Genomic DNA, 15,100 nt, shown 5'->3' on the forward strand with positions numbered 1-15,100 from the left:
ATGCAAATGCGCAAAATCCATAAAACATAACTTTCCACACACGCCAAAAATCCCATTTGGCCCAAAAACACATCTTTTCCAAAAATCACGCCAAAAGTCACATTTGGCCTTTATCCATCTCAAACCATTATCCATTTTATCCGTATGCACCATGACCTCCCCTAGGGGTTATCCGCACACCCTGGCTCCAGTGCCACACCGCAGAGTACCACCACGCGTGTGACACCTAACGAGCGATGCCTAGTTCCACGCCCCGCGTATTTGTAGCCAAGCATCCTCTAGCCCTCGCCAGCGAAGGGCCACGGAGTCGGTGAGTAGAGTGATGCCCGGTTCCGCGCCCGGCGCGTTCGTAGCCAAGCATCCCCTAACCCCGCTCCCGTCGTCGCCCAGCGACAACCCAGGGGACGTCACTCAGTTGATTCTGCTCCCGAGTGACCAGAGGAGCTCCACCGAGATAATACCCCATCCCGGCTTGGGGTCGTGATACACACGCACTCGTAAGTCCACTTACGCCAATAAACAGGCTTTTCACACTTAAACAAAAACACACGTGCATGCACCATGTAATGCCATATCAATGCACAAAAATAACCAACCAACATAAATCAATAAAACAAGTAACTCCGTCCTCCATCCATCCGACCCCCGAACTCCTCGGACTCAGTCCGGAATCAACCAACCAGCAGATAAATTATTGAAAGAGCAATATATATTTAAATCTGAAAATAGGGTTTGAAAAATACTTACAGCGCTATATGGTATTTTGAGAAAGCTCACGGCGTTGCAAACGGCGGAGGAAGAGCAACGTAACAGTGTAATTTACACTGTTGCCGTGGGTAATAAATTATCCATTTTTGAACGGGGACAAACCAAGGCACGAAATTGATAGGGAATGGTCTTGAGATATTTATGAAGCTAAAGGAAACGAGTTTTGGCCATGGGTGGTGATGGAAATGGCGGTCGAAGGCCAAAAAGGGGCTGAACGGAGTTGAGCTCGTGGGAGCTGCTCCGGCAACGGATCGAGGCCGGAAATGGGTGGTTTAGGTCGGCAAGAGGTAGGGGAAGAAGCTGTGAAAAGATGGTGGCCGGAGGTGGTGCGACAGCGTCGGAAACGGTGAAAAACCGTATGGCTTGGAGGAGCTCGTGGCGGCTAACGGTGGCTCGGATGGAGGTGAAACTTGGTGGGGATGTTCACCGGTGAGAGGGGAAGAAAAATGGGTGGGTGGTGTAGGCCACGCTACCGGCAAGCGGCGGTTCTGGGCTGCGAAAGCAACCGGCGACAGGGGCAAAAACAGAGCAGGTGCAGTGACTTCCGGCGGCTCTCGAAGGCTAACGGTTGGTCCGATGGCTCTGAAAATTGGTGGGGATGATCTCTGGTGGAAGGGGAAGAGAATGGTGGTGATGGTGCACTAAACGGTGGCCGGACGACGGAGAACTGGCCGGTCAAAGTGGCGGCGACGGGAATGAGAAAAAGGGGCAGCTGTGCGTACATGGGAGAGGAGGAAAACGGGAAGAAAAAGAAGAAGAAAAGAAAGAAAAGAAGAAAAGAAAAGGAAAAAGGGAAAAGGAAAAAGAAAAGAAAAGAAATGAGGTACAATCCTCACCTCTGGAGTCTAACAACTGATCCAACGAAAATAAGTTTAAAAGCAATAAAACTAAGAAAATATTTTAAACACAACGTAAAGCTAAAATATAATAATTAACTAGTAAAAACAAACTTTTTAATTTTAAATCCAAAGACAAGCTAAAATAAATTAAACAGCAATTTAAATTCAACAGCAATTAAAATCCATTTAAAATCCGATAATTTAAAATAAAAGAACTATTATATTAATTAAATTAAAATATTCCTTTAGTGAAAATACACATAAAAAACGGGGTGTCACACTTCCTCCCTTAAACTCACTGCAATTTGCTTGAACACCGGCTAACCACATTGACAATTTAGACCTATAGCCACGGCCCACGCCACCGCCAGCAACTGCAGTAGAAGGCGCCACAGAACACCTCTCCACCAGCAAATGATACCATACGTAAGATTCTCTAACTCATTATTCCCTTTAGTTTAACCATTACCGTACATGATGTCCCTGCAATTTAACCATTATTCCGAACAATATTATAATACAAACACATATTAACTCTTGTTAAATCGTTATAATACATCCCCAAAATCGTATTTGTTAAACGTATTTGTTAGAAATTACTTAAACGTACGTAAAAAGATCCTAAAAACAAACATAGTCTAATAAAGATTTTATTTTTTCTTTGTATTTTCTTTTGTTAAATATTGCATGGCATTCCTGTAAAGGGTTTCTCAGTAGGTATAAAGGACTCAAGTCCAAGTGTTTGTTCTTCACTTTATTCCACAAAGAACCACTGATGGGTAAATCCTATTGATTTTGAAACGACAGATATTATAGAAAAACAACTCAATATGAACTAATGGTTTACTTTGAACCAAAGGTAAAAATCTAGAGGTTGTTATGTAATTCCCAGAGAAAATAAATAACATTTCTAAGACGTGAATTAGCAATTTTGAAAGAAAATAATAATGTTAAAATTTATCACCGTAAGCATTATTGGCTTGTTTACTCTTGTGGTTATAATAGTGTTAAAATTTATTGGCTTCTACATTATTGACTTGTTTATTCTTATGTTTGGTTTCTTAGCATAACCCTCCATACACTGATTATATGCAAATTTATGCTTCTGATTATGTGCAAATTTAAGTTTTATTTTGCTTTACTCATACAATTAAATTATATTCCATACTATATTTTAAGTTATATATTGATGATCTTGCATTCTCATAGGTTTCTATTTACATATTTAAAATATAGTTAAGCCATGGACAAAAGTTGGATGAAAAAACCTCGACATACAAAAGAGTATATCGATGGTGTCAATGAGTTTTTGAACTTTGCGTACAAGAATTGTGATACAAATTCATCGATTTGTTGCCCATGTAGAAAATGTAAGATGTTCATCCCCAACATGGTATATGATCATTTGATTAGTTATGGAATTTCTCAAGGTTACACCATTTGGCATGCTCATGGGGAGAGAATAGGGGGGCATCTTACCATGCTACTGAAGAGGAAGAGAAAGATGAAGAAGAGGAAAATGTTGAAGAGGAAGAAGATCAAGAGGAAGATGAAGAAGAGGAAGAGAACGATGAGGACAATGATTGAGGGTCAGGATTATAAGTTAGACTATAATTGAGACTATATTTATGGTATTTGTCATATATTGACGTTTGCTCTGTTTAATGGTATTTGCAACTTTCCTTAATTAAGACTAAATTTATGGTTATGACATATATTCACGTTTGCTCCTTTTGCTAAGTTGGAATTAGGACAGATTATAAAAAGGTAAGTGCTAGATTATGCATTAGTTTTACTACTCTTTTTAGAAGTTGTGAATCTTAGTATGATGTTTAACATATTTTGTCATAAAGTTCGCAAACGCCACATTTTTTTTAAAAAAAATTAGAATAAATACGAGATCTATATTAAAAGATTAAATTTTTAATAATAGACTATTTTTTTCAAAAGCAATATTGTACGACACTTGCACAATTTTTAAAAGGAATGCACAATACTTACATTAGTGTATTATAAATTACTTATTAAATATTAAAGGAAAGAATTTAAATAGTATCACAGTAAGATCTTGACGCGTGAACTCTCTTCTTTGGTTCTATTTAGCCTCCCTCCCTCCAGAACTGGAATGCGATATATGGCATTTACAAATAGGGCATCCTAGAAATTCAATTAAGATTTTGTAGGTATTTTCGTATCATTTAAATAAGTTTTTTTTTATTATTTATTTTACTATCAATAAATTTATAATAGCCTTCATCGCTGACGCTATATATTATTACCGGCGTCACAATAAATACTTCGGCGCATTTATCAATTACCGGCGTTTGATTGATCAATTTTCAACATTTGGTAAACGCCGCCAATGCTATATAATTATTACCTACGTAACAATATAAATACCGAAAAACTACTTATTTACCAGCATAAAATTAATCAAAGGTCGGCATTTGTTCAAACGAAATAAATGCCAAAACACTTAATATTTTATCGACATAAACTCTATCAATTGTTGGCGTTTTGTGAAACACCACTGATGTTATATATTATTACCGGCGCTATATTACAGACGCCGGCAAACACGGTTAATATAATGGCGTATAATTAATAAAGTATTGGCGTTTGTGTAAACGCCACCAAAAATATATATTATTACCGGCGTAACAATATAAATGCCGGGAAACTACTAATTTCCCAGCGCATAATTGCTATCTTGGCGGCGTTGTTATAAATGCCGCTAAACCTATACATTATTACCGGCATAAAAATTTAAACGCCGGGAATCTCAATAATTTACCGGCAGAAACATTAAGCGCCGGTAAATTTTTATATTGGCCGGCGCATAAACAAACGCCGCGGATATAAACGCCGCCAATTTTGCTTTTTTTTGTAGTGGGCCACTTGAAACAAAGTCTGGATCATCATGCAGCAGTACACCAATGTATTCTACGTGGGTTACACATAGATTTACTTATCTACATATAATATATATATCAAATAAAACATGATTAACTACTTTGCATTTAAGATCTAATTAAAAACATCCAAACTCTATATATATATACACATTTCAAACTCATTAATAAAAGGCCAAACAGATTGGGGTGTATGTTTGAACTAACAATAGAGTTTAGAGATGGAAGGCCTTTAAAGCATGAGGTGATGGAGGATTGATTGAACAGGACATTGAGGCTTTTAAGATGCTGCATACAAGTCCTTTAAACAAGTAATAGACTCTTCTCAACAGCTTGAAAAAAAGATCAACAATTTCAACTACACCAAACTTGAAGATTACCTAATTTATGGCTGCATGGGCCTAAACTCCATTTGGTGTACTCAACTACTTGACAGAAAACTATGAGAATATCACATGATGACTTCCAGTATGGGGTCTTGGTCCTTGGAGACATAAACACCTGCCTTTATTAACAAGAGTTTTATGCTTCTACATGTATGCAGAATGTTATCTTTTACATTCAACCTCCAAGAGAAAATACACTGTGTATGTTTTAAATGTGCGTGAGATGAATGGCTAGAAAGGTAACCATCCTAAGAATTCGGGTTGAAGGTTACACTGTGTATGATTTTCTGTTTATTATTTCAGCTGATGGCCAGCTGTGTGATTGTTGAGGATGGAAAGGTCATTGCCTTGGGAAGAAATCGAACTATTGAGACACGAAATGTAAGATCAAATCCTTTCTTTTTAACTTTCCTATTTCCCCCTATGTACTGTATGCTTAATTTTAATTTCATCTTTTTGAGCTCCTGCAATCTTGTTTTTTCTGTTTGATATCTTCATTCTCTTCTATGTCTTTTGTAGAATTTTGGTAGGTTTTACTTGCATATGGTTGTAGCAGGGTTGCACGTGTTAGATAAACTAACTTTTCTTGCTATTTATTCTTGAATCCCCACTCTTTTGATTTTTTTTTCTTGCACATGGTTATAGCAAGTCGTTCCTTCAAGTGGTCTACCAAAGAAAATCCTGGAAGCTTAAGACTTAATGGGCTACAATCTAGTGATAATTATGAACACATAAATATTATACTTTAAGGCCTTCTACTGCTCTTGTACCAGAGGTTCAAAACGTTGGTCATTTCTAGTTCATTTAAAAAAAAATGTACACCAGTCATTTCTTTCTCTCTAGATGAATCGCATCAAACAGATCAAAGTCATATCATGCCAACTATATCATGTCAACTATATCATGCCAACTTTATCATGCCCATCATGTCAACTAGACCCATCATGTCAACTATATCATGCCAATTCCATAAAAACAACCCATTTTATATGCACAACTTCCTTTGGTTTCAGCATTATAATTTTGGGTAAATAACCACCCCAATAAATTCCCCAATAACCTGAACTAGCAGAAAACACCAAGTTCAGCCCCAATAATCGACATCTACAAGAATCGATGACATCGAAGATTATTGGGACTAGATCAACAACCTTTTCTAGTATATTCATAATTTTTGATAGATCAATACATGAGGCTAATAACTAGTGTAGATGTTTGATCAGTGAAACTTTTCCTTTCCTTTCCATTACATGTAGCAACATGTGTTTTAACATATTAAACTCAAATGATGTGCATTGTTACTAATGATGTTATCATGGTGTTTATTTATTTATTTATTTATTCTTGTAACGTAGGTATCTTCCAGTAAAATCCGTTGCGTCAAAGTCCTATAAACAAAAGTGTTCATGCACAATTCCTCAATTATAACCAAAGTTTTCCCCAAAAATCTGAAAAACATTCTAAGATAGGTGCATAAATGCAGTAATCACAATACTAACCCTACATGAACCTTTGAAGTGAAATAGATTTTTGTTTCATACGTGAAATTATCGTATATAGAAAATTATCATACTAGTGTTTTCCACACAATTATAATCACTGCCACCTAAAAGCTAAGGTCAGTCAATTAAAATGTATGTCATCCAAATCTGTGCATGTGTGGAGGAAAGAATCAGTGGGTGGAAGAAAAGACAGGGAATGAAGACATCACCTGAAATTCAGCTTCCTCTTTTGATTCTCTCCAAAGTTCAGGCAGCCTCTATTTTGGCCCTCATCACACAGGCCCACACCTTACCAATCTACTTATCCAAGCATGCCAATCAAAGTACAATGCCATTGCAAAAAGTGACCCATACCATTCAGACCTTTCCATGGTTTTTATTATGCATATCCTGTACATAATGTTGTCAAGCCCAACAGAAATATTACCATTAGTTTTTAAAGTCATCAATAAGTAGTAAGTGACTTATTGACTAGCAACTACAATATGTTTAAATTTATAAAGATAATGGTGGCTTAGATATTTACCTTTATGATATTACCACATTGCATAATCTCATGGATTGTTGGTTGCCCAAACTGACCTTATATATATTTAAGGATATCTCACAGGGCCCAAAAAATAGTTTTACCCAACCCAGCTTGCTCCCATAAAACATATACATATAGCCTTCCATTGGATATATATATCTTGTCAAGAACACCATCGAAACAACAAAAAATGCACCCAAAAAGCCACAAAAAACCTTCTCGTATCTTCTCACATGTCCCCACTCATTGAGTCTCTCACTGAGACTCACTAAGCGGGGTTGGGTTAGCAGCGAAGAAAGACCTCAATAAGCGGTCGGTTTCCGCTTGTCTCTCCAACAGAAGCTGCATGTTTGCCTTCATTGCCTCCATCTCACTCTTGGACGATTCAACCTCTTTCTTATGTTTCTCAATCAAATCTAGGTACTCTTTCTCTCGTGCCAATGTGCGTTGTCTCATAGACTCTGGGATTACCATCTCTCCCAATCCTCTTGCATAACCTGGTCTATGACCAAGTACTTCTCTGAAGACACCCGCTACCCTTTCGTCAGTTCGTTGCTCCGGTTCTAGAGTATCCAATTTCGAAACCATGTCTTTCTGAAATACAACATTATAAATCCATTAACTACAGTGATGTCTAGTTAAGTTAGCATTTTTGTTATTCAATCAAATAACAAAGAACTAGCAATGCGGTTAGGCAAATATTTGAATCTTACGAATTTACTCACATATTTGTCTTCGGTGGCAGGTGTTAAAAAGTTATTTTTCTTCTTTGACCAGTGGGTTTCCTTGAAGAAGTCTACTAAATTCGCCAATTCAGCCCTCTACCAAATGTGTGTGGAATGTGGCATGGTATAACACACAGTCAGGAAAGAGACATCGACATATTTCCACACCGGGATTGGTAGCTTAATCCCGATATTTATTAGAGTAACAAATAAATGCTATACATTTCAATAGGGACAAGATGCTTTGTCCCTATATGAAAATAATTTACTACGGAATTCTATTGGGCAAGTGTAATAGCCTAAACCTAGTACCTTCTCTTCAAGAATCCGCACAAAGGATTTGTGACTTGCTGTGTGGTTAATAAACAGCCTCTTCCTACTCTCCCGATTTTTAGTAGATATTTCCTGCCATGAAAAAACCATTAAATTAAAACCATTTACAATATAAGTTGAGTAACATCCAATCAAGGCAGTGATACATTAAATAACTGAATAATAAGTTTGTATTGACCACCCTTGATGCATACCTTGAAGGCCTTGCTACCCCATCTACCACATAATTTCACCCAAACAAGGGGGCTAACCAAAACTGTGCCGTTAGCCAATGCTTCGTCATGGCTGGCATATGATAAATATATCCTATGCAATTCATGGTGGAATGCATTAAATCGCTTCCAAAGTTGTTTCGTTACTGTCAATCGATGGTTCTCCAATTCCCGATCAAGTTCAAAATCCCCCTACATATATAATCAAATGTATTTGGTTTAATCAATTATACTACGACCACTTTCAACCTACCAACATTAAAGTGGAAAAGTCTTACCCGAACACGATCGATTAACTCATCCTTATGTGCTTGGGGTACATCGCTCCATCTTGCATATCACAATGATGTTTGACTATCCATGTTAATCGTGTTGTAAACATGTTGGCATTTGAGCAGCATGGTGCTGTTTCTCCATTATTTATCTTCAACAGCACCTTTCCATGCTTCTGCAATTTTTCAAATTAAGTGCACTTGGCTGGGCCACGTCCACGTCTCCTCTGAGCTTGGTTTGGTATAGGCTCCATGGGGATGTCCTCACCTGTATGTTCATAATTAACATCAAATTTATATGGTTATATTATCTGATGTTATATAAAACTAAGCATTAAAACCATGATAATAAGTCATTAAGATTATAAAACTGGTTATGTGAGCATTACCGATCTAAACTCCTGCAGGCTCTGCCTCTATATCATGTGAGGTCACTTGAGCTGGCTCCGTGGGGACGTCCACACCTATATATCATAATAAAAATAATGTCATACAGGTTCTGATGGAATTTAAAAATATATTGTAACACCATTTTTGTGTAAATGGTTAAGAATAAACATAAAAAACAGCCAGCATATGTGGACTGTACCAATTTCAACTCTTGCAGGCTCTGCCTCTATATTGGGTGCGCTCACTCTGTTAGGCTCTGTTGGGGCATCCACACCTGTATCACATTGAGTGTTAATATGTAGTCAGGGTGAAATGGAATTTACAAATATATAGAACTGCATGATATGTATATTTTGAATATGTAATAAATCATAAACATGTTAACTATACTGATTGGAACTCTATTTGTATCCGGCCTTATACTGGGTGAGGTGACTCTGTTAGGCTCTGCCTCCAATGTTGTGGTCGCACATGGTGGCTCCCATGGATGGCTTGGGGGTTGGGTAGAGTCATCCGAGCTGGCCTCATCGACATTATCTGGACTATGATATGAACTAATTCGAGCACCTCGTGGCCGGCGAGCTCGGCATGAGTAAGGCACCATTCTTCTACCACGAAATCCTCGGCCCCTGGGCCGACCTCGGCCACTATATCCCACTGCCTCGCCTGCATTTAAATGACATATCATTTGTGTTAGGATCATAATTAGTCTAAAATCAATATAAAGCGAAAAAAGTGTTTGAATATCAACCTGGGCCGTTCATGCTTCTCGAGAATTTATGAGTTGAGATGGGATTGCAACGGATACTTTTAGAACACTATGCGCATATGTTCTTCCTTCTTCACCCGACCTGAGATCATAGTTAAATTAGTCTCTCATCTCTAACCTCAAGTGTAGTTTACAAATATAAGTGCACACTCCAACTAAGATAATGCATTAAACTAATAAGAATTGTCGAGTATCGAAATACTGTGTATCTTTTGGTAAGATATGAGAATTCACCTAATATCATTATGTTGTCAGTTGGTTATTCTGAGTCAGACTCTTCCTCGGTGGATGGGTCATCATCATCTGAATATTCCCAATCAACATAAGCATCTCCAGAACCAGATGGAGCCACCCGAAATCTCCCAAAATTCTACTATTACCACCCGACTCCATCTGGTCTCGTGCCTCAATAAGGGAAGGTTCTATATCAGTCCTACTAAGTGGAGTTGACACTGGACATGCATCACAATGCAAAAGTGGATAGTCATATGGGGACTCATTCTCTTGATAGGCATCATCGTCACTCGATTCGCCATCAATGCTGTCTAAAACCCTCTGCACTGGTGGAATATCATACACATTCCTATTATTGTACTTCTGCACAACATACCAATTCCCTTTCTCCCTTAGATCCCTAATGTAAAAACACTGGGAAGCTTGGCATGCCAACACATATGGTTCGTCTTTATACCAAGTCCTATTCATATTGAGACTAGTTAAATGATCGTCTACTCGTACCCCCAGTTTTTTGTCACCAACATCAAACCAATCACAACTGAACGAGTACACTCTACGACCCCCCATGTAGTGTAACTCCACAACATCATTGATAACACCATAAAAGTCTACATTATCAGTATCTTGGTCACTAGTTACCAACACCCCGAAATTTTGTGAACGTCGGCAAAGTTCACGAGACTTCGTATGGAACTGTTTACCATTTATAATACAAGCAGCATATGATGCAATCCACCGATCAAGTCTGCAAGCTAACGCATACAAATCTGGGGACACATCAAGTGAATTCTTGCTACGTTGGTCCAGAACCTACATTCAATCGGGGTAATGAGTGAACGTGTAAGTTTCAATGACATCATAATATCAGCGTCGGGTTTAAAACGTGAATTAGTGTCTAAATAGGATTCTTAACTTACACGTTGCTTGAACCAAATGGGAAACTCAGCTTGTTGTGTGCGCTCTATAGAATTCGGTTTTGACACCTTGCATTTCTCATAGTGTTCCCTACATTTGTAGAACACAAATAGGAAAACAGATTAAGTCAGTGACGTAAATTAAATGACAAATGGTAGTAGGTTGTTTCAAGATAGCACGAAAGGAAGAAATGATTGCTTACTCTAAATAGGGTCCGATCTCAATACAGTTGTTTAGCACGTACCAAATGGCTGCAGCATGAAGTTTATCTTCTAATTGCACATTATTAGCTATACCTAAGGGACGAAGTTTCTGGTTGAAAATTTTGAACCCACATATACTCTCCTCTTCAACACCATCAATATTGCGATCTAGTCAATTAAACTTCGTCTCCACATCTTGGAGATACATGGAGCAAAATGTCAAACACTCGATGTGAACCCAGGCTTCCACTATTGAACCTTCTGGACGGGCTTTATTCTTAACATACCGCTTGAATTTCCCGAGAAACCTCTCAAACGGGTACATCCACCGATATTGAACTGGACCTTCGAGAATGGCCTCACGGGGTAAGTGTACAGTTAGGTGGACCATAACATCGAAAAATGATGAAGGGAATATCATCTCCAATTTGCATAAAATGGTGACGATATCAAGTTGAAACTTTGATAGACGATTCACATCTAGTGTTCGGGCACACAACTCTTTGAAGAAACTACTAAGTTCAGTCAAAGTCAATGCAATATCCCTCTTTAAGAACCCCCCCACAGCAATAGGAAGTAGTGTTTGCAACAAAACATAATGGTCATGGCTTTTGAGCCCAGAGATTTTGGAATCACGTACAGATACACAATGAGTGATATTGGCAGCAAACCCATCTGGATATTTAACCTCAGCAAGCCACGTACATAATTTATTCCTTTCATCTCCATGTAATGTGTATGCTGCATGTGGCATTGTAACACGTTCACCTTCACGTTTCAAATGTAATTCCTTTCTGAAGCCCAAGATCTCTAAATCACGCCGTGAATTAGTGTTATCTTTTGTCTTACCAGGAATGTTCATAAGAGTGCCCAAAATGTTCTCGAAAATATTCTTCTCAATATGCATAACATCTAGATTATGTCTAAGCTGCAAAGTTGACCAATAAGGTAGTTTGAAGAAGATGTTTTTCTTAGTCCAGTTCAACTCCTCTGCAGTGCATTTCCTCTTCCTACAAGATTTTACAAATTGAATATCTCCAAGCATTTGTAATTGAGTTAAAAGATCCGCTCCTTCAACCATTGTTGGGGGCATGCGAAGATCTTCTTTACCGTTAAACAACCATTTTCTCATTCGCCAAATGTGATCTCTTGGTAAGAGACGTCGATGTCCCATATAACAATGTTTCCTGCCATACTTCAATCAATTGGAATCTGTTTGTGCATTGCAAGACGGACATGTCATTTTCCCTTTTGTTGACCACCCAGATAGATTTCCATAGGCAGGAAAGTCACTAATTGTCCACAATAAGGCAACATGTAACATGAACATTTCCTTAGTAGATGCATCATATGTAGGTACCCCATGTTCCCAGAGTTCAAGTAACTCATCAATTAACGGTTGCAAATAAACATCAATATCATTTCCTGGTGATTTTGGGCCAGGGATAGTGAGGGATGTCATGAAGAACATGTCTTTCATGCATAACCACGACGGTAAGTTATACGGAACAAGAATCACTGGCCAAATGCTATAAGGTTTAGCCAGATTGTTGAATGGATTAAATCCGTCGCTTGCCAAACTGAGCCTAACATTGCCAGCATCCCGTGCAAATCTGGGGTGAGCTTGATCAAAAGTCTTCCAGGACTCAGAGTCAGCAGGATGTCTCATACTAGTGTCATCGGTGACCCGCTGCTCCTTATGCCATCTCATGTCACCTGCTATCTTGCTTGACACAAAGAGACGCTGCAATCTTGGCTTCAAAGGAAAATGCCGAAGCACTTTTTGAGGGATCACTCGTGACCCGTGTGTATTTGGCATCCATCGGGAAGCTTTACAGATAGGGCACTCATTAAGATTAGCATTTTCCTTCCAAAAGAATATGCAGTCATTAGGGCATGCATGAATTTTGTGGGACGTGAATCCCAAACCTCGCTCCAATGTCCTGGCCTCCTCATATGATTGTGGCAATTCAGCATTAGGAAAGGCTGACCGCAAAAGGTTTAGGAGCATATCAAAAGACTTGATTGACCACCCACCAAGTGTTTTAATGTGTAACAACTTCACAACAAAAGAGAGCTTTGAGAATTTTGTGCAGCCGTCAAAAAGAGGACGGCTGGCATCCTCTAATAGTTGGTCAAAAGTTGGGTTTGGGGAGGACTGTGGTATTGCTGAGTGAGTTGGTGATGTAGTGTTGTCATCAGGAGCATCTTCGCATGTGGCTGCCCGTATGTCATCAAACATACGGTCCATGTCATCAATGTAGACGTCTCCACTTTCTACTTCGGAATCGTCATCATCGTCAATGATGGGGAGAGTTTCCTCCTCCCCATGAAATATCCACTGGGTGTAGTTTGGATCTATCCCTTTTATGAACAAGTGAGACTCCACCTCAAATATAGGCAAGAAGAGATTATTACAGCATAAACGGCACGGACACCAAATGCGATCACTTCCTATGGAATGGGTTCGTGCCATTGTTAGGAAATTTTTAACCCTTTCAGCGTAAACAGGTGATAGAAGTCTATCACCTTCACTCATCCAACTTTTGTCCATCTAATAAAAAGAAGAAGGCATGAATGGTTTTGATATGAAGTCATAATAATAAAAGCAGTAGGTTCTAGAACAAACTAGCATGTGGAGCATGATACAAGTAGGGGGAAATTGCTAGTCGAACACACACAATGATATACATGTTAATGTAAAAATATTTAAACTTATGTTTAAATTAAAAAGTAGTATCATTTTGGAGGTGATAATAAACATTATCCATAATAAACATAATAAGAGAAGAGTTTTTCTACATACAAGCACAGTTGCGCACTAATCTGTGTACCAATACTGATTTATTCATACTTAAAATTTAAATTAACATTGTTTTCAATAAAATCTACTTTTTGATTAATCACATCACATTGGTGCACAGATTAGTGCACAATTATGCTTGCAACTATATTTTTCCATAAGAGAAATCTTCCAAGTGTATTATTAATTATAATACACTTGAAAGGTACATTAAGTCAAAAAAGAGGTAGACACAATATCAAGTCGACAACAAAAGCCTAGAACAAGATATGAACGTATTCATTTCTTGGTATTTTCTGTTATAGTGTTCATTTCAAGCCATGGTAGGCGTTTGGACACAAATAGTATCATATATATGAAGAATTGGATTTTAACTGCGGAAGAAATTACCAAGACGTGCAAACTTTATGATAGGCTAATAAGAATAACCACTGGTTTGATTCATGGAAGTAGTGTCACATTTTGAATATTTTCAAGGATATTTGAAGAAGAGAGGTTTAATATATAGTTTTAGGGGGTAACAAATCTGTACATTATTTTAAAAAAGAATATGCTATGCTTGGAATGCAACTGGATATTATTACATAGTTTTTAAATAATAAGCGTGATACATTATTCATAGAAAACAGTTTTAAAAGTGACAATTAAAACTGAAACATTGAGATTATTCCCTTAGTCATATGTTATGATTTTAGAATTTAAAATGTATGTCATGTTTGTTGTATGCAATATCTAGAACTATGATAATAACTGCATGTTGCTGTGTGGAATGTTGAAGCTGGACTTTCAAAATGACAAAAAAGAACAGAAGGGGCTGAAAGTAGTTTCCAGCCTTATAGGGCAACACTATTCTAAGATTTTTGCCATGCAAATCATGGTTTCTGATATTGAAAAGGATAACTCGAGACTTTTCGTCGTGCCAGTGTGTTTTAATATTTCAGTATAAGATTAATTGCATGCAAATTAGGTGAAGTATAACTCTATTTACCAAGTACTAGTGTTTTTCCTGCATAGTACTGCTCTCAATTAGAGTTAGCAGGCCTATCCCAAACTAGGCATTGTGTTTAATCTTGAAAAAACACATAATTACACAATTCCTACCCATAACTTATACAATTCTGCTCTTATCAACAACATTTGTAGACATTGATTCAAGGATCCATTAATTAGTGTTTGGCAAGCAGAGAAAAAAAAAACCACCAATATCTATCATAATATATCCCTTAGGTAGCAAGCAAAGGTGTATCATGTGAGGTATACTTTTTACAGTGAATATTAAAAGATTATACTACACAGGTTCTATCC

General features: G+C 37.8%; 1 protein-coding gene across 1 annotated transcript; it reads right to left on the reverse strand.

The window, feature by feature from the left end:
- Nucleotides 1-12,193: 12,193 nt before the first annotated feature.
- Nucleotides 12,194-13,546, reverse strand: LOC122301659. Its single transcript, XM_043113055.1, has one exon. It carries the CDS (start codon nucleotides 13,544-13,546, stop codon nucleotides 12,194-12,196), a length of 1,353 nt encoding a protein of 450 aa, XP_042968989.1.
- Nucleotides 13,547-15,100: the final 1,554 nt, after the last annotated feature.

The sequence above is a fragment of the Carya illinoinensis genome, chromosome 2 (genome assembly GCF_018687715.1).
Source record: "Carya illinoinensis cultivar Pawnee chromosome 2, C.illinoinensisPawnee_v1, whole genome shotgun sequence".
Classification (NCBI taxonomy): domain Eukaryota; kingdom Viridiplantae; phylum Streptophyta; class Magnoliopsida; order Fagales; family Juglandaceae; genus Carya; species Carya illinoinensis.